General features: G+C 38.7%; 1 protein-coding gene across 3 annotated transcripts; it reads left to right on the top strand.

Annotated features, from left to right (window-relative positions):
- Positions 1 to 177: 177 nt before the first annotated feature.
- Positions 178 to 27,574, top strand: stk39 (serine threonine kinase 39). 3 transcript variants are annotated; one of them, XM_067603497.1, is made up of 18 exons: positions 178 to 530; positions 2,890 to 3,002; positions 3,250 to 3,358; positions 4,893 to 5,031; positions 5,468 to 5,523; positions 8,149 to 8,258; positions 8,525 to 8,626; positions 9,044 to 9,177; positions 9,315 to 9,363; positions 10,049 to 10,114; positions 13,499 to 13,621; positions 14,388 to 14,417; positions 14,816 to 14,872; positions 15,658 to 15,719; positions 21,610 to 21,662; positions 21,866 to 21,934; positions 22,302 to 22,366; positions 26,069 to 27,574. In XM_067603497.1, exons 1-18 carry the CDS (start codon positions 425 to 427, stop codon positions 26,141 to 26,143), a joined length of 1,518 nt encoding a protein of 505 aa, XP_067459598.1. In that variant the 5' UTR covers positions 178 to 424; the 3' UTR covers positions 26,144 to 27,574. The 3 variants fall into 3 exon arrangements, with proteins under 3 accessions (XP_067459598.1, XP_067459599.1, XP_067459600.1); XM_067603498.1 differs by lacking the exon at positions 14,816 to 14,872; XM_067603499.1 differs by lacking the exons at positions 178 to 530; positions 2,890 to 3,002; positions 3,250 to 3,358 and adding an exon at positions 4,599 to 4,682.
- The last annotated feature ends 179 nt before the right edge of the window (positions 27,575 to 27,753 follow it).

Raw genomic sequence — 27,753 nt, 5'->3', positions numbered from 1 at the left:
ATTAATGTTCCCGAGCAGAGTATTTTTGTATGTCTTAATACATATCTGGAGGGGATCTTTAACATAGCTTCTCAATTGCAGCCTCCAGCACCACCTTGCAGTCTTTAAATATAATTTATAGTGGTCAGTCTGTCTTCCTGGGTTTATTGAACTGGTATTGCGCGCATGTGTGCGGTCCGTTATTTTCCGGGTTGCTCTCATCGCAGGCGGTAGTTGCTCTGCTGCAGCTGCCAGCTGACACTGAGGAGGTGAGGGCAAACTCTCTCTCTCTCTCTCTCCCTCTCTCTGTCTCCCTCTCTCTCTCTCTCTCTCTCTCTCTCTCTCTCTCTCTCTCTCTCTCACTCTCTGTGTCTCTCTCTCTCTTCCTCTCTCTCCCTCTGTCTGTCTGTGAGAAGCTGCTAACTAGCGCAGCATCATCATCATCATGGCGGATCAAGGCGAATCTCCGGCTCCTGTCCACCACCCGCAACCAGCGCTGACAACCAGCTGGCCAATTACCAGGGAGTCGTACGAGCTGCAGGAGGTCATTGGTTAGTACCCGCAGATGTTATGAAGTCTGTATATTATCATGGAAATAGACGCCGCGGCGGTTTTATCAGCTGTTAATGACGACGAAGGCCTACCGGCTTTTTCATGTGCAGTCGCCTCCTGCGATGCTTTGCAATGCGGATGTTAACACATTTATAGACTACCGCTTTACAGCAGATGTGTTTGTGGCTCTGACGAGGTCGAATCACATGAAATTCTGGTTACTGTTCAGGGTTGAAAATGTCACATTCACCAAGTGCGTTTCTGGTTAATGTCAGACAGTAGATGGATCAGATTGAGACCAGCGATGCCAGTTCATATGGCACACGTGTGTCCAGTTCATAAAATCACAGATGCTGTGGCTGTGTGAAGACCATGATGTGTCTTTTCACTTGTGTTAGCTGTGATCAGTGGTGGATGCTTTACTTCAGTAACAGTAGAGATACTGCCGTCTAAAAATACTCCATTACAAGTAGTAGTCCTCAGTTGAAAATGTGAATTAAGTAAAAGTACAGAAGTATTATCAGTAAAAGTACTCATTACACAGATAGTGTTATGTAGTAATAATAATCATATATTGTTTGTAGTATATTATATTGTTTGTTTCTATCACAAACATACATGTGAGAGTATTGTAATGTTGTAGTTTATAAATGTAGAACCAATTTTAGATACTTAATAGTAATAGTAGATTAATAGTAATAGTACTGCATCATATTATATTATATATACAAGTGTACACTTTATATAGCACCTTTTGCACAAACACGTTTTTTTAAAAAGACAATAAAAGAGTGACAATTTAGCAACAGTTAGAATATTAAAATATATTATTTAATGTAAAATTTTCATTTGAAAAGTAACTAAAGCTGTCAGATAAATGTAGTGGTTTAGAAAGTACAATATGTCTCTCTGAAATGTAGTGGAGTGGAAGTATAAAGTAGCATCAAATGCAGATACTCAAGTAAAGTACAAGTACCTCAAAATTGTACTTGAGTACAATACTTGAGTAAATGTACTTAGTTACTTTCCACTACTGTCTGTGATGGCAGGTAGACAGATTCAAACATCCTGTCACAGCAGTGTTATAAATGTTACTTCTGCTTACAGTAGTAATAATGTGGTTATGATAATAATAATAACAGTGACATTTGTATACAAGATATTTTTATTTCTAACATCTATTAATCCAGAGTGAAAGACTCAGTTTCCACTAGGGCTGCAACTAACAGGCCTAGTTCCACTAATTTATTTATTTTTTGATTACTCAATTAATAATTAGGCTTTAAAATTAGTACAAAAATGCCCATCACAGTTTCTCACAGCCCAGGGAGATTTAAATGTCCAAACAGAGAAAAGCAGCTGATCCTCACATTGGAGAAGCTGATATTATTATTATTATTATTTTTGCTTGATAAATGATTTAATAGATTAACCAGTTATGAAAATAGTTAGTGATTCATTTTCTGTTAATTGATTAATCCACTAATTGTTTCAGCACAAACTCCCACAATTGCCACGGGTCAAAGACAGAAACATGCACACTCACTCGTTAATAATGTTTATACCTTTATGTCTATTCAGCACATACATCAAGAATAAAAACAGTTGACAGTATAGTCTTGTGTTTTCTTGCACTCTGAAGACTAGTGGTCATGAATGTAGGACTTTTTGTATTTTCTTCCTATAATCCAACATTTCCAGTGTTTGAAAACACGTTAGTCACAGAATGCTCTAAACTGGTGTTGTCATGAATTTTGCAATTTCAGAAATATTATTCACTGAATGAATGAACAGCAAAAAAATCTCAAATGTGTTTCAAAAACAAAAAGGGAAGTTGCCTGAATATTTTTGGCACATGCATTTACCCTGCAGATGAGTTGACAAGTCATATCACCACTGATAAGAAACAGCAGCACAGCTGGCTGCTGCTGACTGTGATGAGGTAGTGAAACCCACCTCTCTGTTCTCATAATCAACTGGTAACCAGCCAGATCTCACGTGTTCTCCACTTCTCCTTATCTGTCACTAACAGCACTATGTTGTGTGTCATAGCTTCTTGGTGTGAACAACTACACTACTCCAGCGTGGCCTGATTTGTATTGCAGCTGTTAAACATGTAAACAACCCCTCATGTTGGGGAGAAAAACGTGCTTAAAGTCAACTTATGTCATTGTGTTTGTTTGACATTTCAGCCAGCAGACATAATAGATGAATACCACAACATAAACACCAAAAAAGGAACACTAGACAAAATAAATACCACTAAAACTGCAGAGTGATGCCGTATTTAAGAGTTCTCTTCCAGATGTTTGTGATGACTTTGCTCCTGTGCAATTTTTCGTTGCTCTGTGATTCCAGGCAGCGGGGCCACAGCTGTGGTGCAGGCAGCCCTCTGTACCCCCAGACAGGAGCGTGTTGCCATAAAGAGGATCAACCTGGAAAAATGCCAAACCAGCATGGATGAGCTATTGGTGAGTTTTGTTGTCTCTCTCGCTAATGCCTTACTACTACTCTCCCTCTGATCCATATTGTTATTGTCCTGTTTAAGTCTATTAATGCACTCTAAAAGGGCATAATACAGTATCATTAAGGTAGTTTTTACTGAGGTGTGTGTAAATGCTGTTGTTATCAGGGTTTCTTATATGTTATTACAAAGACACACAAGTCAAATGTCCTTTACTATATATGAAATATCTCGTTTTTCTTCTCTCACAACAGAAAGAAATTCAAGCAATGAGCCAGTGCAACCATCCCAATGTTGTCACCTATTACACCTCCTTTGTTGTGAAGGATGAACTGTGGTTAGTCATGAAGCTTTTGAGTGGAGGTAAGCTTCACCTGCCATGCTACATGCAACCCAATCCTACCTCTGACTTAATAATACATGAATGCTCAGTGAATGTGATGATGCTACACTGTAAATGCCCTTTTTTAATGTTTGTGCTTTGATCTGACCATTAGGAAATAGCTACCCGTGTTATTATTCTCTTATGCATTAGTTGTCTCTAATGAAAAAATTATGTAGTCATACAGAATATACTCACTGTGTATTGATGGTCTGCTATCACATTACTAATTATTTGTTAATATCTAGTTGGTAAAAGTGACGTTTAGCATGAAATTATACAAAATTCAAATGTTTTTCTTTTGCTTCCTAAGTGTTGACAAAAATAATCAAGCAGAGGTACCACTACTCACACACCCCTCATGTATCCTAGAAAATAACAGATCTAAATCCTTAAAAAAGCATTTTTTCACCGTATTTAGGCAGTTATATGGAGGCACACTCATGCAATGAAAGATAGAGCTGCAACAATAAGTCGATGAATTGATTAGCTGCCAACTATTAAATTAATCACCAATCATCACAGTGGTCGACATTTTAACCATTTTCTAACATGTCATGGACCAAACAACTAATCGATTAATTGAGAAAATAATCGACAGGTTAATGAATAATGAAAGTAATTATGCATGTTTTGGTATATTGTATCTGTGTTTTTTTATTTGCACAGAGGGTACAATAAAATATTACACAGTAAAAAAGTTATATTAATTGTGCAGGAGAGGAAGGAATCCCAGAGGGCTTATACAAAGTCCTCCCCTTCATTTCAACAAGTCATTAAAACCATAATTGAGTCATAAAACAACAACATCAAATAGATAAAAAAACAACTGGTGATGCTCCTCTGCACAGCCTTACAACTCTCACTTGTGATTTAATCACAGCAGTGATGTTACTCACCATAATGTACTTCCTATCATGTTGAACTGTTTAAAAGACAACGAGCAAGTAAAAGACATGAAAATAATTTGTGTCTGGTCATAGTGTAATGACTCAGAAAACACAAAACCCCAAAACAGGAATTCAGAGGCAGTAACTGAGTGTCCAGTATCTTTAATCAAGTCCAAAAAACAGGCAGGGGTCCAAAAACCAAGCAGGCAGATAAGACAGACAAAATCGAGGGGAATAGGCAAAAATATTCTAACTGGTAATCAGGCAAGGTATCGTGCAGGCAGAATAAAACAGGCAATGGAAAGCTTGGCATAAAACTCTAGACAATCTGGCAGAGGGTAAGGGAATCTGGGCCTGAATGAGTGACTGATGAGGATAATGAGATCCAGGTGTGGAGATGGGCAGGGAAGCTCAGGTGAGGGGAGTGAGGTGATTGTTGAGCAGATGAGGGTAGCAGGATCTGTAACAAACAATACACAGTGCAAAAAGCATAAAAAACATAGATAGATATATAATAAAGATATTGATCACGTTATGACTCTGCACAACACTGCAGCCTATTTTGTTGGTCATTACTATGTATAAAATGAACAGCTTGTTTTTGTTTTTCTTTGGTGCCGTTTAGGTTCTATGCTGGATATAATTAAGCACACAAACAAAGAAGAGGACAAAAATCGATCTCTAGATGAGCCTATAATTGCTACCATATTAAAAGAAGTCCTAGAGGGCCTGGACTACCTGCACAGAAATGGACAGATTCACCGGTAACACATCTTAATTTGTACATTTTTTTCCCCTAAAATTTGCTACTGATATTTGCTACTTTGATTACAGTTTTATGAATAGTTTATTATAAGAATTAAGAAGCCCCATATCGAAAATGTGCTTGTGTTGTTTTGTGTTTTTGATGAAATGTTGTCACTCTGTTGTAAGATGCTCTATATAATAAGTAATAAGTTAATATAAATTTAAGCCAGTTTGTGAGATTGTATTTATTGACCCGCAGCCTGCTACAACACAGTTTTTGTGTGTCTGTAAACATCCTGTAAATTTCAAGGTCACTGAGAGCCAGGCTTAACGCTTCATCAGCCCCTTGGGCAGAGATCCAGATCGTGGTGGGCTTGTTTGCACGAATGGAAGAATCAATGCTGCTCCACATGACTTTGTTGTTTGTGTCTGTTTGTGTTTTGTTGACCTCAGGGATGTGAAAGCTGGGAACATACTACTGGGAGAAGATGGATCTGTTCAGATTGCAGGTGTGTTGAACATGGTGCTACTATTGTTTGCTGTTGCTCTCTCTTAAGTCTTTCTTTAGTTTAAAACTGAAAGCCTGGTCGTATGCCGAGATGGTGGAATTGAATCCACAGATAACATCAACTAATGAAGAATGATAATGCATGTTTACATTTTTTTGAAATCATAAATCAAGCCTACACGAGACTATATTACTCCCTGAATGATTCTGTCTGCTTGTTCAATCACTATATTGAAGCTGGCAGCTTTTTAAAGCAAGTTAATCTACCAGTTTAGTTTATTGGTAGGGATGAATCACTGCCTTCAAGAAAATAATTATTTTACAGGGTTGAAGAAATAATTAATGATGTTTAAAGAAAATAATAAATAATGTTAAGATTTTCTGCATGTTTTCTGCACCTGTACCATGATATCTGATAACAAATTGGCCTTTCTCACAGAGGACATTATGACATGTCGCTGTAGAAAAAGCACAGGCGTAAATAATAAAATTAATGATGGCTTAATTCCGTTTAGCTGCTTCAGTTTCAGAATCAGATAGGTTTATTGCTAAGTAGGTTTTCACAGACTAGGAATTAGCTTTGGTCTGATGATGCATAACGATAAACATAGTGCAAGGACAAAAACAGGAAAGTTCTGCAAAATACAAGAAACATAAGTGACAAATTAACAGTAGAAGATATGAAAAAAATGTTATAAGAATTAGCTGTGCAGTTTTGTGCAGGAATATGCAAAAGTTCACAGTATGTAGTATAAGTATAAGGATATGTGCAATACAGAATATGTGCAAGATGTGCGTTAATGTAACGAATAAGACAAGTGTGGACATGTGCATTAATGTACATGTGGTGTCAGTGGGGGTCCCGGCCTTGTTGATGAAGCTGACTGCAGTCAGGAAGAAACTGTTCTTGTGCCATGAGGTTTTAGTTCTGATGGACTGCAGCCTCCTGCTGGAGGTGGTGGTTCAAAGGGTTTGTGTCCAGGGTGGGAGGGGTCAGCCATGATCTTTCCTGCCCGTATCAGTGTCCCAGAGGTGTGCAGGTCCTGGAGGGACGGCAGGTTGTAGCCAATCACCCTCTCAGCGGAGCGAATGATATGCTGCAGTCTGCCCTTGTCCTTGGCAGTGGCAGCAGCGTACCAGATGATGATGATAGAGAGGTGAGGACGGACTCAATGATGGCGGTGTAGAAGTGCACCATCATTGGCTTTGGCAGGTTGAACTTCTTCAGCTGCTGCAGGAAGTACATCCTCTGCTGAGCCTTTTTAGTGACGGAGCTGATGTTCAGCTCCCACTTGAGGTCCTGGTTGATGATGGTTCTCAGGAAGCAGAAGGACTCCACAGTGTTGACTGGGGGGGTCATACAGGATGATGGGGGCAGGTGGGGGTGGGTTCTTTCTGAAGTCCACAACGATCGTCACTGTCTTGGAGTGTTGAGCTCCAAGTTGTTTCGGCCGCACCAAGTCGCCAGACCTGTATCTCCCACCTGTAGGTGGTCTCATCCCCACCAGAGATGAGCCCAGTGAGGGTGGTGTCATAAACAAACTTCAGGAGATTGACGGACTGATGACTGGAGGTGCAGCTGTTTGTGTACTGGGGGAAGAGTAGAAGGAATAGGACGCAGTATTGAGGGGAACTGGTGCTGATATTCTGAGAGCCAGAAATGTGTTTCCTCAGCTTCACGTCCTGCTTCCTGTCAGACAGGAAGTTGGTGATCCACCTGCTGGTGGAGTCAGACACGTGCAGCTGGGAGAGCTTGTCCTGCAGCAGAGTCGGGATGATTGTGTTAAAGGTGGAGCTGAAATCCACAAACAGTTTACTGGCATAGATTCTTGCAGAGTCCAGGTGCTGGAGGATGAAGTGGAGGGCCATGTTTACTGCATCATCCACAGACCTGTTGGCTCTGCAAGCAAACTGCATAGGGTCCAGGAGTGGGTCCGTGATGGTTTTAAGGGTTCTGGTTTTGTGCATGTTGGATCACTGTCAGACTGTCAAGGCCTACTGGGTCACTTGAATAGAACAAAGCGATTGTTAATGTTATTAGGAACACCTGTGCTTTTCCTACTAGTATAGAAGCAGACTAGTAGATATATTTGGTATGTGATATGCTGTACAGATTGTAAAACCACTGAAGACAAATTTGTGATTTGTGAAATTGGGCTTTATAAATAAAAATGACTTGACTTGACATAAAGACCTTTCTTTGCTTGACTAATGTATAAAATATTTTTGGTTTTGTGTTTACTCTGTGACTATTTACTACTTTTGAATGCAGTGTTTAGACCAGTGGTAATCAATGACCAGCTTATCATAGAAGCAAATACGCTTTACTCACATCAGAAGAAGTCAATAGCAACCGGACTCTGATGCTGACACAGCTAACAAGCTGAAATTAAAATTAGGGTTTGAAGTTAATTGGTGAGAATTTTTGAGATTTCTTTTCCGACTCTTGTACATTATTTACTATCCATCCTTCAGTTCTTCACCAGTCATAAAGATGGTTTAACACAGAATTTTAAAGCAAAATACTGTATTATTTTGTTTGCTAAAAATATTTCAGCTGCAGCCATGTGCATTTTCTCTATTAAGAATGAACGATGCATTATTTATTCATCCTTTTTTTTTTCAGATTTTGGAGTAAGCGCATTCCTAGCCACAGGGGGGGATATGACTAGAAACAAAGTACGAAAGACCTTTGTTGGCACGCCATGCTGGATGGCGCCAGAGGTGATGGAACAGGTGAGTCCAACAATCCATAAAAAAAGTAGTTGTTGGTGACATCATAACCTCATTACATTTCATATCCTGTAATATGTATTTACCTGAGCTTGTGAGCTTGCTTCCACTTGGAGCTAGTGTTAATACATCACTTAATGTAACTATCATTAGATAATTTGATATACCTTTTGTCATGTTAATCACTAAGACCAAGGCATTTACATAAAACCCTTGACCTGCAAGTCTGTTACAGAGATATTACAGATGATGTAATTCTACACCCACAGGTACGAGGCTATGATTTCAAAGCGGACATATGGAGTTTTGGAATTACAGCCATAGAATTAGCTACAGGGTCTGCACCCTATCACCGCTACCCTCCCATGAAGGTCAGTGTTCTGGATGTGTCATTAGGTGTAATATAATCAATGTAGTGTCCTAATCATACATATTCTTATAGCTTTCACTAGCACTGACTAATAAAAGTAGATAGTAATGTCCATAAACTCTTGGCTTACTCCTATATTTACTTCTAAAGCAACTTTTCTTTCTCTGAAGTTTCATCATTAGCAAGAAAAAAAACATGTGGAGAGAAAACATTCTGACTTGCTTGCTTTTACTGTAATTGGGAACCCAAACAAGTATTCAAGAGTCAGCCTTTTATCTAAAGTAACCCGTTGCTTTTACTTACATAAGACTTTCTCTGCAAACAGTTTCTTGCTTTGAGTTTCTGTTCTTCATACAATATTTGTGTTGTTGACGAAACGTGTGGGTGGTTTTTGACCATTTTTCTTGTCTTTTTCAAGGTCTTAATGCTCACGCTACAGAATGATCCACCTACTCTAGAGACGGGCGTAGAGGACAAGGAAATGCTAAAGAAATATGGCAAATCGTTTAGGAAGCTAATAACTATGTGCCTTCAGAAGGATCCTGCCAAAAGGTTTGCTCCACATTCCATATACCAACCAAGTATTTCAGTGAAGAGGGCATTTTGTGATCAATAAGAAGGACCTTAACATTCAGTGAGTGATGCGTTGTGATGCGTTTTCTAACAACTGTAATTTTCTTTATCTCTAGGCCTACAGCCGCAGAGCTTTTGAAGTGTAAATTCTTCCAAAAGGCCAAGGTATTTGTTTCATCTCAAATATTTGACTTGACATCTTTGTTTGGTTTTGTTATTCATGTTATGCTTATGGCTTCATGCCAACTCCTACCAATATTTCAGCTGTGTTTATACATTTATATGTCATTGGATAAATCAAACAGCATACAGTATTAATGTCCACATTGAATCTGTATTCTTAATACACTATTGCAGAAATAATGACAATAAAAAATGGAAAACATATGACTCTCACCGTAATTAAATTCCTACCTTGTGCTTGTTCATTTAATCTTAAGTACATTATTGGGAAAAACTGTTTAAAAAGTAGAACCAGAGCAATCAGTAGGTTATTTAAAGTATAACACATTGACTGTGACCTCTTACTATTTTTACTAATTTAATGTAATGATCATTTACTAGGGTGTACTAAATGTGTAGGAAAACCTGTTAAAAGGTTTGGAATATCTGAAATGTGAAATAAAGTCATTATTAAGACACAGTGACTACACAACTATAAAACTTTTACAAAGACTTTTTTACAAGTCTTCTAGCCTATGCACGTCCATTGATTTCAAAATGCTACCATTTAAAAAAAAAAAAAAAAAACCTCATTGAGTTTTTTTAAAACCATTATTAGGCTTTGATTAATTTAATCTATTCATTACGTTTATCAATGATACTTTAATTCTTTTTTTTTCTCTTGCAGAACAGAGAATATCTGGTCGAAAAGCTTTTGTGTCGTGCTCCAAAAATCTCCCAGAGAGCAAAGAAGGTATGTTTACATAAACTTGTGCTGTAAAATAACTCAGTTATTGATCTTACATGAACAAATTATGTGTGAGAATGGGGACTGACTGAAGTCGATCTCTCCACCAGAATGTTGCATTTACAGTCAACACAAGCCACGCACTCTGACGTTCTTCAACACCTCAAACACTGTATGTGCAAACTGTTTTGTAGATTATGTAAAAATATGGGCTACTGCAGCATAAGTCAAACGGTATAGATGTGCTGACGCTTTGTGTCTGTGCCCCTCAGTGCAGCTCTCTGCATGTGGAACACCTTAGACAAACAGGTTTAAATTAACTGTTAACATTAGGTAACAGAAAGGAGCACATTATTGTTCAGCTTGCTTGCTCAGTTGCCCGCTAGTCGCCGAGAGGAAGTGCAGTTTTCAGGCACAGCTGATATTGGCTTCACATAACACTCCGCCTGGATGGCCAGGACAGAAATGGGAACAGAGGGCCACTGCCGGAAGGCAGAGTAGCCGAGCGGAGGGGTGGAAATTCACTGGTCAGGAGTAAATGGAGGGCACAGTGGATAGCAGAGCTGTTCCTGTGTATGACGTTAACATTACGCACAGACAGCGCAGGGTGTCGATAAAGAGGGAAGTAACTACTAATACTACTGTATAGTGGAAGTGGCATGATGTTGGTGAGGTTTGTTGATGGTCATGGATTACCGTTATTGCACACTGTCAATAAAATATGTTACAGACACTGCTTTTCCAATTTTGACTATTTTCAGTCAACTCTGAATCAAATTATGCAATATTGGACCTTAATGTGGCACAGTATTCAGGATTTAAACAGCAAAACCTTTCCCAAATGATTCATATTAAAGCAGATGATGGTACTTTTTGAAAGTACTTTTACAGATTGAAACTTGTATGTTGTGGAGCCATTTTATCCAAAAATGGAAATCCACAGTTATTGAACATATTGGACATATTTTTATGTACAAAGTCCTGTTAAAAATGTCAAATACAGTACAGTATAATCCCACATAAAGATAGCAGTAGATTAGATTATGTGTCCACGTAATGTCTGATTTGAAAGCGCCGGTTGATGAGATGTGAGATGGATGAGATGTGTCACAAAGCCAGTGTCCTTGTTATTTTGTGCTGATTTGACCCGCAGTGTCATCTACATTATACACTCAGCAAATATTACTCAAAGCTTGCAGAGACGAGCAATACTGCGGGAACATCATCATCTCGGGATGCTTTGACCTCTTTATATCAAGACCACAGTGGCCCTGATCTTGTACAGTCAGTCCAAAACCTCCTAGTTTAACTCAGCCATCTTACATTTCTTGACTTCCTTGGACTGCTGTTGCCCTCTTTTCACATCTTTTCCTTAGTGTTCTTGTTTTGTTTCTGTAGTTTTGTGTGATATTATGCAGTCATGGTAAACACACGCAGTTCTAATCTCAGGGAAAAAAGTACTATAGGAGCTTAAGAGAGGATACTTAAAGCCAGACAGCTACTATAAAATGCTTCTCTTTAAATGAGCTTTAAGGGACCTAACTTCACCTTGAAAATTCTCCGGTAAATGAGTAGGAGATGGCAGATCCTCTAGTCAGCTGTCACTAGTAAAGTAATTTCAAAATTAATATTTTTTCTGATGAAAAGAGAGGAATGATTGAAAGATCGAGGGAAATGAGGGAGAGCGGAAATTACCAGTCTTATAGACCTGTCAAACAAGGGCGTGGATCAGTTTCGATAGGCTTTTATTATATTTGAAATAGAAATGTAAAAAAAAGATCACATGCAGATTATAAACTGTAGGTACACATGCGCTGAATAACCAGCAGAGGGCACCCTGACACCCATGATGGAGTTTCCAGCTGGAGAAACTGGAGGCATTATTGTTTAACGATTAGACATGAGTAGCTTGCAAATAAGGTGGAAGGCTGGCCTCATTGATTTGTCACAGGATAAAAAGTGGGGGAAAATGGAAAAGGATTGTTATTGAGTTCAAATGTATGGTCCAGTACACACACGGTGATAGAGAACTGATTGAGTTCCGCATGGATGCTTTCTGAGGCCTGATTTCAAAATACCAGGCATTTTACCCCAGTGTGCAGTAGTTTTATCCCCTGCAAACCCTGTATGAGTTGTCTCCAATGCTTTCAAATTCAGATGTTACAACGTTTCTGTTCATATTCATATTTTCATACATTTGCAGTGGGATTTTTGTCCTGTTTTATGTGTGTGAATGTCAGTCGGGTGATCATGTATAGCCACTGAGTGGATCGATCTGTGTCTGTTTTGCTCAAGGACCCTGAGCAGAACTGGTGGAGCCTTGGTTCTATGTCAGGTTTGGAAAATAAACCCGACACCACCAGAGGGGTAGTGCTTCTTTAACTTTGACCTTGTCTAGAGCTGGGGAATTTATGACCCTGGTGTTAGTGGCTTACTTTCTGTTTTGTGTGCTGTTTTTTTCCATAACACTGTGGTGCTCTCATAACTTCCCTCACACTGCTAGACTAGCCATCTGTTGCTCGCCTTACACTTCTCTAAACTGTAGAAATGCAAAGAATTACAGGCTTTACCAGTGACTTTGCCATACTTACCTGCTTTGATGTGTCATATATCAGTTGCATTTGTGCTACCACTGGTATTTAACCAAGTTGAAGTCAGATTGGAAATCCATCTTATATTGCCTCTCCACATGATTTAAAGAGTTTTTTTCTGTACACATTGTGCTGTATCCATGCTGTGTTTGCTAAATGGACACAATAATTATTATAAACAAGTTTTTAAGTTAGTGTATTGTATATCGCCAATGTTGTGGTCACATTCATACCAGTAACTTCTGAAAATGAGCCAGTAGCAAAGATTGTATTTGCTAATTTGTGGAGTCTGTGGACTCCTAGTGGTTCATTGAAGATTTTTAAAATAAATATGTTTTAACCAAATGTTTCTTCATATGTGAGAACTCCCCCTGCTCCTCTTGAAAAGAAAAGTAGTTTTTTTCATCTCTGATCATTTCCATTCTGTTTTAGTAAAAATGAAGAGCTACATTTGGCCTGATCAGTTTATCTTCCAGACATATTCAACAGGCTAAATTACTTGAATGTGACTTTGTACATTTACTTTTCATGCCACGAATGTGCAGCTGGGAATGTCCGTAATTTCTCTCAGGGAGAGGGGAGGCCGGGAGGGGCGGGGGGGAGACTTGAGGTATGTCAGCTCATCACAAGGGGTCCAGTACTCCAAAAAAAGACTGTGAGCCACTAATGCAAAAGCCATGTAAAAAAAAAAAAAAATCATATGGACAGAGCACAATGTATATGCATACGTGTGCAGTTGAAAATCTATGAATGAGGTCATTAACATTCAGTGTGCTGGCTGTGTGTTGTCATGGTCCAGGTGAGGAGAGTCCCAGGCTCCAGTGGCCACCTGCACAAGACAGAGGATGGAGACTGGGAGTGGAGCGACGACGAGCTGGACGAGGGCAGCGAAGAAGGCAAGGCGGCGGTGAATCAGGGCAGGGTAGGTGAGACTCATGCCAACCTAAGCAACGTGTACTTTTTCACAGGCACTCACATGATATTCATCTCGAATTGCATATTATTGCACAGTAAGAACAAAACAATAACAATGAATTATAGAAATGAGCTTCTTATGTTTAAGATAACATTTTGAGATTCAGTTTTAATTGTTATCATGACAAAATTACAAGATGTTGGTAATTATTGTTGCGTGTCATGTCTAACCTGTAGATCACATTGTTATGTAACTTCCCCTCTGTGTTAGACCCTGTGCATTCCTTTCCTCCCTGATCAGTTAGTTTTTTTGGATAGCAGATGGCTTATCTCAGAGAGAGCCTGTCATAAGGGTCGCTGTAATGAGCTGGAAGATAGCTGCTAGGATTTGAGGCAGGAGGAAAGTCGACAGCTATGATCAAAGGGCCCTTTGATAGAGATACCCAGCTTTAATGTATGATGCAATAAATAATGCGCTACCTAAAGTAATGATTTAAGAAATAAGTTGTTGCTGGTAGTATTTTTACAAGGTTGGTTTCCAGTTTCCTTTCATCGATCTCAGGCTTGTTAGTTTTCAGCAGTTGTACGGCTCTTTTTTTCATAACAGTAAAAAAAAAAATAGACTTTGAATGACAGATGGATGGACAGATGTATCCATCACAGACTGATGGAAAGCCAGACATGAAGTATATTAATGAGTGAACATCACAAGTTTCTTGCTGTTAGATAAACTTGAATATGAAATGTTTGTTTTTGATTTTTTCCCCCTCCAGTCACGAAGGGTCAAAGATGAGGCCAAAGATGTAAGTTAGCTTTTCCTCTTGTGTACAAATTTTAACATGCAATTTTTTTTTTTTTTTCTCAAGATTTCAAATAGATTTGCTTTATCCTCTCTGCTGCTCTATAATTCAATGACTTAGTAGAAGGATATTTTTGTAAATGCAATTAACTGGCCTACTTGGGAAGAATTTTGAGTAATCATGAACTCCATCATGAATGTTTTTTTCACCAAACACAAACTTCCAGTTTTGCACTGTTTTAATCAAAACAGTCGAGCACCTGCTTGAAACCATCAATGCTCCTCATTGATTGTTTTGAATTGACTTCTCTGTGTTTTCTTAATAAGATGAGTTCTGATTTGATATTTACCAAGGATGTCAAAGCATTTGCACATTTATGCCTCTTATTTTGTTCCTCCCAGAATGAGGAGAATGCCAACTATGTCCCTATTGAAGGGTTGTCTATTCAGCATCCCCAGGTGAGGGATTCAGCGGCAGCACTAATTTGTCATGATTCAGTGACCTTGATGCCACACTGATTGTCTGTGTGTGCGCTTGTGTACATTTTGTATGTCCGTACTTCACATGTGTGCGAGTCTCTCTGTGCATGTGTGTGCGCGCGCGTGTGTGTACACGTGTGAATGTAGGTCTCCTGGAGGGATGCTCTCAGCAGTAATAACTCAGAGTAAATGGCTTTCTGCCTGACAGTGCCAGCTCAGTGCCTGGGTGTATCTCATCTAAAGACTCACTGCCATTGTAACCCATTTTCTAAGGCTATTGTCATTTTGAAAATGAGCCAAAGCAGTTTGAGGTGTAGTCTTGTGCTCCTGTCAGGAATTAACTATGACAGCTACTCAGCAGTCATTTCTTACTCCTAATAGCCATTCTCTGCCGTTCAAAGAGCACATTTATAATATGGTATTGATAACGTCAATAGATACTTAGACAATGCATGCGTTGCTCCTTTTCTTTTCCCCTCACGACGTTCCCTGCATCTGCAATGAATGGAAGACATTTTTCAGAAAAAAATTAAAGCACATAGGCTGAGTGTGCGGCCACTTACACACACACACACACACACACACACTCTCTTTCTTGTGTATCATTTATTGTGACTATTATGTTCATCTTGCATTTACCAGCTCTCCTCGCTCTGCAGTACACGCTTCTTTCTCTTTTTCACAGAAAACATTTTTTTGTCTGATTTCTAACTCTATCAGCGTACAACGTAAACAGCCTCATCATTAGACTTTTTCTCACGCAGGTTGAACCATTTGAGGATACGCCCTACATTCAAGGTGCCGTGAACATGGTACTACGGCTAAGGTGAGACAGATGATTCTTCTTCAGATCAGTTTCTACATCATTTGCTGATGTACAAGGCAATATTGGAACCATTTACGGCAACGCAGGCTTAACGAATGGTTAAAAATCGCTGTTTCTAGGAGAAATGCAGTGCGGCTGTACAAGTGACAAATGATCATCACCTCACTTTGTCCTAAACGTGCAGGCTACTAATAGCTGATCTTTGCTTGCTATGAAGTGGATCTGGCATCACTATGTTTCCCTTCATCTCACTTTGTCTCACCGGTCGTGTTATGGGGGAGCAGAGTGTTACACTCCATTGGTTGTCTGGCTGTGCTCCACAATCTGCTTTCCTCCCTTAGACTGGTTGCACTCATTGTATCCCTGCGTCTTGTTGTACAATTCCAGGCATTTCTGTTTATGAATAGATTTTAATGATAAAGTGGATGTTTGAGATTCAGCCTCAGAATGATCAACATAAACACTTCCTGTTTGAAAACAACAACATTTACCTTCATAGATAATTAGAGAATGCAACATACATGTTCAGGTACATTATCTGTGTATAGTTTACATTATCTCTCCTTGTTACTCAGTATGCAAACACAAAGAAAGAGAAAGAGAGAGGACATTTTAAGGGGTGCAGCAACAGACAGACAGTAATGCATGTTTGGACAGTTGAAAGTCGGCTTTGGCTCCCTGATGGGCCTGATGGTTGCAGAGCAGACTCGCGGTTGAACAGACATCTGAAGGTCCCTCCCTTGGCGCCCAGCATAGCACAGAAAACTGTTTTATTCTGTGCTTACTAATAAGACACTGGTCAGGTTGCAACAGGAGACGACTCACTGTTTGGTGGCTGTCAGTATTGTAACCTGGTGGTAAAAATAAATGGGCAGTGCTTTGATGGTTCATGATTTTTCTGTGGATTTTAGTTGTTCAATCCGTGGATTTTATGGCTCAAACTCAACAAACTGATTAGATCTGGTAGCCAATGGTTCTATTCCAACACAGACTTCAGTGGCAGCTCCTATTAAATGGAGAAATACTGTTACCCTGGAAACTTCAGAAAGAGTTTGTAAAAATGTGTCAAAGCAGAATCAAGTGAATTAATTTCCTCTACAGAGAAACGCATTCACTCTGTCTGTTGTCAATATGATCGCAGCATTAGGCTGTCAGGTCGTCTCTCTGTGTTTGTCACCAACTGTGGCTGCTAGAATATTCAGCGTTAGAGATGGAGGCGTGTGATCGGTGCCGTCTTGAATGCAACTTCGTAAGCTTGGTAGCATTTTTTTTTCTCAGAAGCATAAGGGTTTCAAATGCCCTGGTGGATAACCAAAACCTTTCACTATACACTGTTATTAGACATGATCAAGTGCTTTGTGTATAATTTATCCTTTAAATGTTATCAACAAATCTCCATCTCAGCAGCAGATTGCTGACTATTTTAGGACTTACTGGCCTTATTTGAATTATTGTTTGAATGTGGATTTTGGGATAAGGGCAAGGGAACAGGTTTATATGATGATCTAAGGAGTTTTCTTATAACTGAAGAAATATGTCTTTAAGATAAAGAGAAAAAAACTTTTGGAATTGTTGAGTAGGACTTGGCGGGTATGTTTTAAAGTGAATCAGCACAGGAGGTATTATAAGATAAGAGATTGCGTTCATATTTTGGGTTTTTCTTTGGCTGTGCTCCCATGTTTGGGGGGGAAACATGAGATACTTATTGCCTTCACAGATATTATAAGGCTGCAAGAAGCAGTGTATTTAATTAGAGTGATTAAGTGGAGGATTTGTCTGGTATATTAAGGTAAAGCAGATGTATTATGGTAAAGAGCTTGTTTAGACAACTCTAAGCAGTTATGAGTCAACTTTGTTGATCTTCAGTGAGTGACTTACAACTGAGCTACAACCACATGCAAGCTAGCTGACGTAAACAAAATGATGTTTCTAGCTGGTCTTAATTGTAAAAGAAATGAAAAGAAATTGTTTTATTAGTCCTGGATCTTATTGTCAGTTGTCTGGTATAATATTATACTAACCCATAGGTATGTTGGGCAAAAACACAACGATTCAACCCTGGTTGTGAAAAAAGTAATATAAATATTATGGTCCTTGACAATTTGTACAAATTTAAAGATTAAAAATAGAGAATTCATGAAAATAATTATATTTTAGAGAGCAAAAAAAACAAAAAAACAACCCAGCTAATTGGTCTTCTAACTAATAGGGGAGTTACAGCTGATTAGCATGCGTTTATGGTAACATGATCCCCTCAGTAGCAGAGACTGGGGAACTGCAGCAGCCTGTTTGGATTTTTGTCAACATTTTGCTTGGAACTCATTCAGTCCTTTTTTTTTTTTTTTTTACAAAGGCACTAAGGTCTCCTGTGAAAAACATTGTCAGCAGTTTGAAGGGGAAGTTAAGACTTGCATAATATGCTTGCTCTTTTTGCAATGTCATTGAAGCTTAAATAGCCCAAATAGCACAGATGAAAATTGATTTCACTGTGCAGTTTAGTCCAGAGGTGACATTTCCTTGTGTTTTCTTGTTTATAAAGGGTAAGTAGAAGCTGGCAAATGTCAGAGCAGCCTCTGAAATATCATCTTGATGAATATCAGATAACATGGATCTATTGCTTGTGAAATTACCCGTACATTTATGAAGCATATGAAATAATTAGGTAACAATTTATTTTACTTGACCATGATTATCTGATGTACTCCAAATAATTTACATGGAACTTTCCTTGAAAGATGTAATTTAGTACTAGTTATGGGAAAAATAGAAAATTCCTTGAAAGAAAAGCTCAATTTAATCCAGAATGAATATTCATTCAGTAGTCATTTATTATTGGAAACTGTATTCTCCACATTTGTTGAATTGTATGTTTGCCTGCAGACAAATTTGACATTTTTGGATGTTTAGCTGACCTGCTGTGCCTGGTTGCACTAGCAATAGTTACAAGGAATACTATCTCAGGTCACTGTAATTAATACCACATAATGTAGTTCTTTCCCGGAAACTTCTTGCAAATTATTATGAAAATATTGGTCATTAGTGTTATGAGTCAGGGTTAATTGCAACTCTAGTAACATTTTTACACAGTAACCTTTTTTTGCAAGTGCTCTACATTTTTGTTTTCTGCATGGTGTCTGGACCTCATCTTTTATAAGTGCATAAAATTGATCGTCAGGGGTCCTTTCTTTTTATGTGCAATCAGCCATGTGCTCTGACGTTAAGATGTGGACTTTCTTATTTCGCTTATTTCAGTCGATTCACCCCAAGCCTGTATTGACTATTTGTCAGTTTGTTTACCAAAAACCAAAACACACAGAAGAATAGAATACATCTGTGCAGTCTCAACACAGCAGGGCATCTGTATATTGGCCTTGACATCATAATGTGTCGAATTTTGTCTGAACTCTCAGTCCTCAGTCTTCCTGTCAGTAACTTCTATTACAGCCAAGACTGTGGGCTGTAATGTGTCGCACTCACAAACATTACCCAGTGTGCACTGAAAATTTTTTTTAATGGACTGTTGAAGAGATTTCCTCTCCAGTCTTCATGATGTTTTCCAGTGAAAGGGTTATTAAAGCCTCTACCTAAAATCGCAGACCTGTCTTTACCTCTGCCCACTTAACACTCACGCTGTACCCTTTTTTTTTTCCTCTAAATGATGTGTCATAAACCTGCCATCGTCCAGTGAGATTATGTCATTTCATATACGCAAGTTAGTTCCCGCTGTGTCAAAGGGTGTCTGTGTGTGAAGTGCTAATTTTAGTGCTGCTGAACTGTGGAAACATTAAATCTTCAGAATGGTATTTAAAAACATACTGTTAACTCTCACACGTCACGACAGCGTTCAGTCTGCTAAAATGGTTAATCCCAAACGGTTCTGACGTAGTTTGACAGAATGCTTTTCTAAACACCCACTGTGGTTTATCTATGGAAGTGGCAGATTTTAGGCACATTTTATTTGGGCAGGCTTATGATCCTCTGACATACATGTTGCCTTGACAGCTCTGGCAATGTGCACCCTCTGCTTCTACTGCAGGGAATAGAGATGTTTTATACGTCCATCTGCTCCACTAGAGTTTTTACCCTGTTTTTTTTCCCAACAGTGAGTCTCTTAAATTAAAAAAAGCCAAGTTGACTCACAGCTAAATGATAGTAAATCTCTTTCTCACTATTTTGTATAGTCTTGCTTGTAACAAACACATAGCAGCTGTCTTTGCTTGTGTGTGTGTGTTGACTTATGGCTCTAATCTCATCTGAAATGAGGGTTGCGGGCTTGCCATGTGATTTATTTAACTAGACTACAAACCAAATTAATCTTTTCCCAGCACATTTCTTTTGGGAACACTGACAGGTCTTGCTTTTATCAGCAACTGGCTGCTCCCATGTCACGCACAAATTTTAAAGACAGACTTCTAATATAAATGATGCAAATTAATGCAAGTTAATGCTGCAAAGGGGCCGAAGGGCACATTTCATGAATACAATTACATTTTGGGGATGTATACTGGCACCTGCTTATTTTTCACATTACTCACTTTTTCACATTTATTCCAGTGTATAGTTGAAGATACGAAGAATCACATTTATTCATGTTTAGTTTTCAAATTTTTTATAGGAACATGCACAGATAATAAGATGCCAGTGTTTCCTCTTTTAACACTCAGTATTTCAGTATTTGCAGCAGGTGTGAGGTATGCAGAGGAAGCAGCTAGACCAGCCCATCCTCACAAGAAGAGCGACAGAATAGGTCTTAAATTCACGCTGGCAAATATGACCTACAGATGTTTACACCATCTACAGTAGCGGCTGAATTTTAGACCTGTACTGTGGTTTAATTATGAGGATGTGTTGAGCTAGACAATTGTTACCATCCATCATACTGGTCAGTATGTGGAAATCTAGCTGAGACATATCCTCTGCACCTTCTCTATAGTTCCACTGCAACAGCACATGCTTTAATGGTATACTTTTAAAACTTTTTACTTATTTATTTTTCCTTTTTATGGCAACTAATTTAGCTAATCATTGTGTCAGTTGGTGTAAGTTGTTTACATTTATATTTAGCTGGCTTAATTATCTTAATACCCTTTGTGTTAAAGCTGCTCCAATCAATATTTTTATATTAATGGATCAAATGACTTTGTGTAATATGCAAGGGGTTGCTAGTAGTGACAAACACACAGAGATTTATCACCTGACTCTGCAGTTCCTCTAAGCTCTGCATTGCATTTCAAAGCTCTAAAACCCACAATATTCTACCAATCCAGCACCAAGCAGCAGATAGACAAAGTTAGTAACTAGCTGGTGAACAAAATGGAGTATTTAGAAGCCAAAGAGACAGATATTTCCCTCAGGAGTTAGTGGAGAGCCGGGCTAGAAGGAGAGTGAATATTGGACATTTTTCTGGCAAACACGAACCTAAGCTAATACTAATGTTGCTTCTTGTCTTCTTGATGGGTAAATAAGCCCGTCTTTGCAAACACATTCACCATATTGACTTTATAAGGTGATGTCAGTGTTGTGATGACATCTTGTATCTGTTGCTCCACAGTGGCCAAAAAAAAAATAAAAATCAATGAATGCACACACTGTCATACTCATTTTCATCCACGTTTGATAAGGTCACTGATGTGGTCCTCGCCAGCTGTACTGCTTCAACACATCATCACTTTTCCCAAATCACAGAAGGCATTTTCATGTCTACACACAACCTTGGTCTCCTGCTTGTTTCCTAATGTTCTGCAGCTCTGAACTGAGTCAAGGTTCTGCTCCGTTTAAGTACTGTAATAGTAGTGTTTTTGTTCAGGAGGCCCATAGAAACACAACAGGAAACTCAAACCTGACTTCTGAGAGTCTGCTTTTGCAAACACCTTCTTCTCTCTCCTTTAAGGAACTCTAGAAAGGAGCTGAATGACATCCGGTTTGAATTCACTCCTGGGCGAGGTAAGAGCTGAGCTTACAAGGTTTTGAATGTGCTATTCCCTTTGTGTTAATATCTTGACACGCTGTGAATTGTGTGTCTAATGGGTAATGACAGTGTTTGTGAATAGAAGCGCTTATGACAGTATCTAATTCAATACCTAACACAATTACCTGCTAAGTGGACTGTTGCAGACCCAATATTTGTCATGTTATTCCCTCACAAGACACTGCTGATGGCGTTTCCCAGGAGTTGTTCTCAGCTGGTCTGGTCAACGGACACGATGTTGTTATAGGTAATGTTACACCTTTTTATTCTGGTAAATTGCATTGTTTGATAATCTACTTATCTAAGCCCATCTCCCATAAAACATCACTTAAAGAGAGAATTATGCCCTTACTAGAAAGGCTATTACAAGACATTGACATTTATTTCATTTGGCAAGTCCACAGATCTTGACATGACTAAACTGAATAAAAATTGCTTTTATTAATTGCAAATATTTTTTCTACCATAGAATTATATAAGTGACTTACTTAAGTCTCAAATGTTACTAGTATACGAAGTGATGACAGAAAATAACTTTATTTTCTTGTGTTCTGTTCTGCATTTTGTAAAACTAACAACTGACATTATGTTGTCTTATGGCCTCTTTATTACAGTCGCTGCTAACCTTCAGAAGATTGTAGATGACCCAACTACCTACAAAGTATTGACGTTTAAGCTGGTGAGTTTCCAGATGATTGACGACACCCTCCTGTGTCCTGCCTGACAATGACAGCTTATTGTCGAAAAGTTCAGTGAGAATTGTGAGAGCTGGAGTTATTAGAAAAGCTACAAACAAACCAATTACCTTCAACATGAACCAACATCTGCTGCTGAAGGTTTTTCAGTTGTTCATACAAGGTTGTTGCCCTTTCATACAAATTATATACGGTACAGTGTATACATGCACTTACATTGTACTCTATGTGGTACTGAACTATACAAAACATGTTGCATAAATAAAACAACCACAGGTCACATAGATTTGTTGTACATGAGAGCTACCGTAGACTGATAAATCAGTCGGCTGCAGATATATTGATATTAGTGTATTATGTCGGCCAATAAGCAACAAGAATTGTCAGTACAGAAATGCCAAAGATATGTTCAACATGATGTAGAAATAGTGTTTCCATTGCATAGTTTGTGTATCAGAAAGTTCTCACAAGTTTACTTTTCAACTGTATTAATTCCCGTGGTTTTGGAATGTGTGTTTATTTAATGTGTTTCTGTAAAAAAAAAAAAAAAAGATCATTGGCCCACATATCACATCAGATTTTTAAACTCTCAAATATCGATACAGGTATCAGCCTCAAAAATATAGTATTGGTTGAACTATAGTTTACATATATTGTCAATTTTAATGTGTCCAGTCATAAACAAGCTCCTGATTGGTGGTTAGATCTTTAACAAGATCCTGTTCCAAGTCTTTTAACATTCAGTATCTGCCGAGTGTGAGTCTGATCCAGCGTTCATTTTATTTTCTCCTGTGTAATGCAGCTACACAGTGTGCACTCAGCCTATGGTAGTTCTACATTAAACGTAGTTAAGCAATTAAAATATGTTTCCCAGCTGAACGCCTCTGCAAAAAGAAAATATACCTCGCATCACAGCTTTCCTTTGGTGGCTTTCTATATTTTTTGGTGTGATGTCCTACAATGTTTTGTGTAATATTAGTGGAGAGCAGTGTTAGAATTTGAACAGCCTCTCTTCATCTGCAGTATGAACATAATACTGGAGGTCAAATGCAGTTTTCAACAAACTGTTTCATTTTTCTTTTTTTTTTTTCCCGCTCGCTTCACTCGGTGATGTGCAGTGCTGTTTATTTGTTTGTGTGCTCCACAGTTCACCTGCAGGTCAGTCATTCAGCCTGAGTGTAGTAATGGATATATCAAGTCTGCATGTGATCCACACACACTTGTTGTTTTATCTACTTTATCTAGTCACAACAGAGGAGAGAGCAAGAGACTAATTATATATTGTGAATGTCTATCTTTAAGTCACAAGTCCCCTTTGTGTTACAGAGATATCACATTTATAAAAACCCAAAAACCAAGAATGTCAGTTCTTCTGGGTTTGACAAAAATATGTAAATTATGTTTTATTGACCTTTCTGTTGTTGTGGGTAAACAACATCTGCGCCTCAGGTCACAGTGCTTTACAGAGTGACCTTTCTGCCACATTTGCCTTATCAGCAGCTAGTGAGTGTTGTGGTCTTCCAGTCTCCGGAGAGCCAGAGTGAGGGCAGTGTTGGGCACGCCATGTAGATATATATGCTTCCATTTGCATATGTTAACTCTGCTTCACTGCACGCAGTGTAAAATCCCCTCTGTTACTCAACTCTCCCTTTCTAAACTAAGAGTTACGAGTGCCATGTCACAAACCCAGGGACTAAGAGTAATTACCCTCGCTAGGGCAGCAATTCATATGATTTAGGAAGACAGTTTATGGTGTGGGTGGCACTAACCCAGCTTTATGACTGAACTAAACAAGAGGTCACTACAGACTCTGTTACCGGTTTTAACAACGATCCCTCTGTGTTGATCAAGTAAAGAGCTCTCATACCACCTGAGACCTGGAGTGGGTTTCCCCAATCCGGTGTGAATTGCTGGAGGCCAGTGGGTGTTCATTCAGGAGCTGAATGAACTCCCTGAGTAGCATCTGAGCAGCCTAAAAATTGAGGTGAGATGAGGTGCTGGAAGGTTGAGGAGAGAGCAAAATATTTTGTTTTATTAAAGGTAGCGAATCAGTTTAGGGATGATACATCAACAAATGTTTACAGACACCCAGACAAAGTAGGCGGACCATTACACCTATATGTGATTTTTTTTTTTTTTTTTTTTTTTTTTAACATCTCATTCCAAAACCTTGGGCATTATTCTTCCGGGAAGGCTTTCCACAAGATTTTGGAACCTGGTTGCAGGGATTTGCTCCCATTCAGCCACAGGAGTATTAGTGAGGGCTGATGTACAGCAATAAGACCTCATTTGCAGTCAGCTTTTTCAATTGTCAAAGGTGCAAGCCCATCAAGGTCTTCCAAACCAAACTCAGAAAACCATTTCTTTACTGACCTTGCATTGTGCATGGGGGTATTGTCATGTTGAAACAAGGCCTTCCCCAATCTGTTGCTACAAATTAGGAAGCAAACTATTATGTGAATATCATTATACGCTGTAGCATTAACATTTCCCTTAGCTGGAACAATGGGATCTTTCCCAAACCATTTAGAAATACCCTCAGACAAACACAACACAAACAACACAACACTTAAGTATGGACAGACTTCTGGGCATATAAGACAATATATGTGATATGTATAGTATAAATGATTTAAATATGTGATTCAGTGTGTACAAACTACAAAGAAATCAAGGCAGTTTGGTTTTCACATTTAATCCAACAGCATAGTGATGTTCTGATCTGATATACTGGAGCAGCACTGGTGCCATTTTAAAAAATGTATTTATTTTATTTATTTGATGCTTGTTTGATGATGCTTATTAATTAACAGAAAAAATAACTGTAAATGAGCCAGAGTGAGCCTAAAAGGCTAATCTTCATCTGTCGTTCCTGGCCAATTTAAAATTAGAATAAAATGACATCTTGTAAAAGTCATGGTACACAACATAATTAACACAGAGTACACATCCACCTATCAATGTCACAACACATATTAGTCAACAACACATACTAAGTGAGTTGAGAAAAGAATGGAAAGGATGGATAAAGACAGACAAAACAGACAGGTAGGCAGCAGAGAAAGACAACTAGTGTTCTGATGTTCACGTGTTTAACGAGCCACAGCTTCAACTGACCAGTGTATTTGCACGTCTAAATGTGTTTTAATGTGTGAATGTCTCCATGTTACAGAGGCAATAATCTCAAAAGGTTCCAACACAGTGATGTAAAGATTTTAAACTGAAAAAGAAAAAAGATCACTTTATCAGATTAGTTAACAGTATGAATCAATACCGTGTTCAGGCATCACAATTGGTATGTGGAGAGAAAAACTGTGATCACTCTACCTTCTACAAACTGCTCATTCATGTGATCATCTTTTAAATCTCTATGCAGCGTTTAACGCCTGAATCTAAACCAAACTGAACTCCAAATTGTCACATTTTTGCTAGCAGTGATATTTCCTTTCTCCTCTTCTTCTTTGTCAGTAATTAAAATAATAATACAAATTGTTTTTCGAAAATAAGCCGTATTTTATGAAATAATATGCTCACTAACTTGCAGTGTTTTCAACTCACTGGTTTATCCAGGAATTTACTGCACAGCTGTTCTACAGATTTTCAGTGGATTAGTTTTCGTGATGCAGATGAGTGTCAGGATGCAACCGAGCTCCGCTGACCCTCTCGATGTCTTCCTCCTCGTGCAGGCCTCCAGCTGCGATGACACGGAGATCCCGGACGAGGTGAAGCTGATCGGCTTCGCGCAGCTAAGTGTTAGCTGATGATCTCTTCATGCATGAAGCAGGTGAGACAGTTCAGGGCAGACAGACTGAGGAACACACCACCACTTCCTGCAACATCCTCCCCGACACCCTCCCCGTAAACTCACTCCTCCACTCCTCCCCCGCTCCTTTTCACCTACCCCGAGGCCAAGCTCTGCCACCGCCCCGCCTCCACCTCCTTAGCGCCGACTCCCCTGCTCACTGTCCCCCCGACCTTTAACCTTAACGACATTCCACCGCCCAGCGCACGGACCGGGATCAGGATAAAGCCCAGGAAATCTAAAGATGTACTCAGGTGGTGAAAGAAGGTGATTATGATGTAGCTTTGAATGTTTTATTTATTTTTTTTCCTAATTTTTTGTTTTACATCACATTACCTCTGTGTTCAGCAAAGCTCTCATTATTTATTGAAAGAAGAAGGTATTTTTACTTTTCTCACATTGTTCTGTTGCCACAGTGAAGACAAATTTGCTTTGACTCGCATCTCACTCATTTGTGATGTTTCCCTGAGGACTGTGTCAGAATGTAAGATTTAGTTAATTTATTGGAAAAGCACATTTTCATAATAACATAATGAATGTCTAAAAAGAGAATGAATTGTATTTCTGTGTCAAGATCTGTTTCACATTGACAAGAAGGGAACCATTTGCTTGAGTGTGCAGAGAAAAAAACGAGACCTGGATGCTACTGTGTATAATTTGCTGCTCTCGACAGTGTTAATGCTTCAAAATGCTAGAGGTGCCTTGTTCATTTTTCTGTGCCTAAGAAAGTCGTCAGTGAGTGAGAGCCACATAAAGAGCAGAGCCTGCTGATTACCATTTCACAAATGTATAACTCCAGCAATGACACAATTCAAGTGAAGCATCTTAATAACATAATGAGAAGCTACAATGCACTTTTGGGCTGAGTGTATGCACCCAACAAGCAGATGCTTAGCCCTCGGAGACAAGTTAACGTGTGTGCTTTTGTCATCAGACAAATAAAATATAACAGAACATTTAGTCGTGTAATCTGCTCTGGCTGATGTGTTTTCACATGCCAGGCTACTAGACAAAATCACAACAGTTTAATTTTCTTGCTCTGTCCTGCTGCACTACAAAACTTTTTGCTCCCAAATATATATATATAGTAGTTACTAAAATGTACTGTATGACAATGCACCTGAAGATGAAACCAAAAGGCAACTATTGAAAGGGCGATGAGCCATTTGTTTGTCCAAACAAGTCCAGTAGCTCTAAATTATTTTTAAGTATTGAGGTGGTAAATATTAACTTACTGAACTAATTACTAAATTATTTTATGAAGTAATTTGTTTTCTATGTACAGTATGTGTACCATTTCAGCATATTACCCCTGTTCCCTCTCTGTAATCAGCTGATGTCAAATTTGTGACGAGGAGCAACAAATAAAGAATTGCTATTTTAAAAAAAAGTGTGGCATATTTTTCTATATATTTGTAAGCTGGGAATGTCATAACATCATCATCTCAACTACCATAAACTCACCTTCAGTTAGATCTTTTATGAAATATTTGATCTTGACAGAAGAGTTTTTAAATGATATGATTTTATAGATTTTGGTTGCAGGAAGATTTGTGGCAACATTTGGCC

Source organism: Thunnus thynnus, chromosome 11 (genome assembly GCF_963924715.1).
Source record: "Thunnus thynnus chromosome 11, fThuThy2.1, whole genome shotgun sequence".
Classification (NCBI taxonomy): Eukaryota; Metazoa; Chordata; class Actinopteri; order Scombriformes; family Scombridae; genus Thunnus; species Thunnus thynnus.
This window is presented reverse-complemented; position numbering and strand designations above follow the sequence as displayed.

Coding starts and splice junctions, on each gene's coding strand:
- stk39 (XM_067603497.1), top strand. CDS start 425: ATGGCGGATCAAGGCGAATCTCCGGCTCCTGTCCACCACCCGCAACCA. Junction 531..2,889: donor CGAGCTGCAGGAGGTCATTG/GTTAGTACCCGC, acceptor CTGTGATTCCAG/GCAGCGGGGCCACAGCTGTG. Junction 9,364..10,048: donor AATTCTTCCAAAAGGCCAAG/GTATTTGTTTCA, acceptor TTTCTCTTGCAG/AACAGAGAATATCTGGTCGA.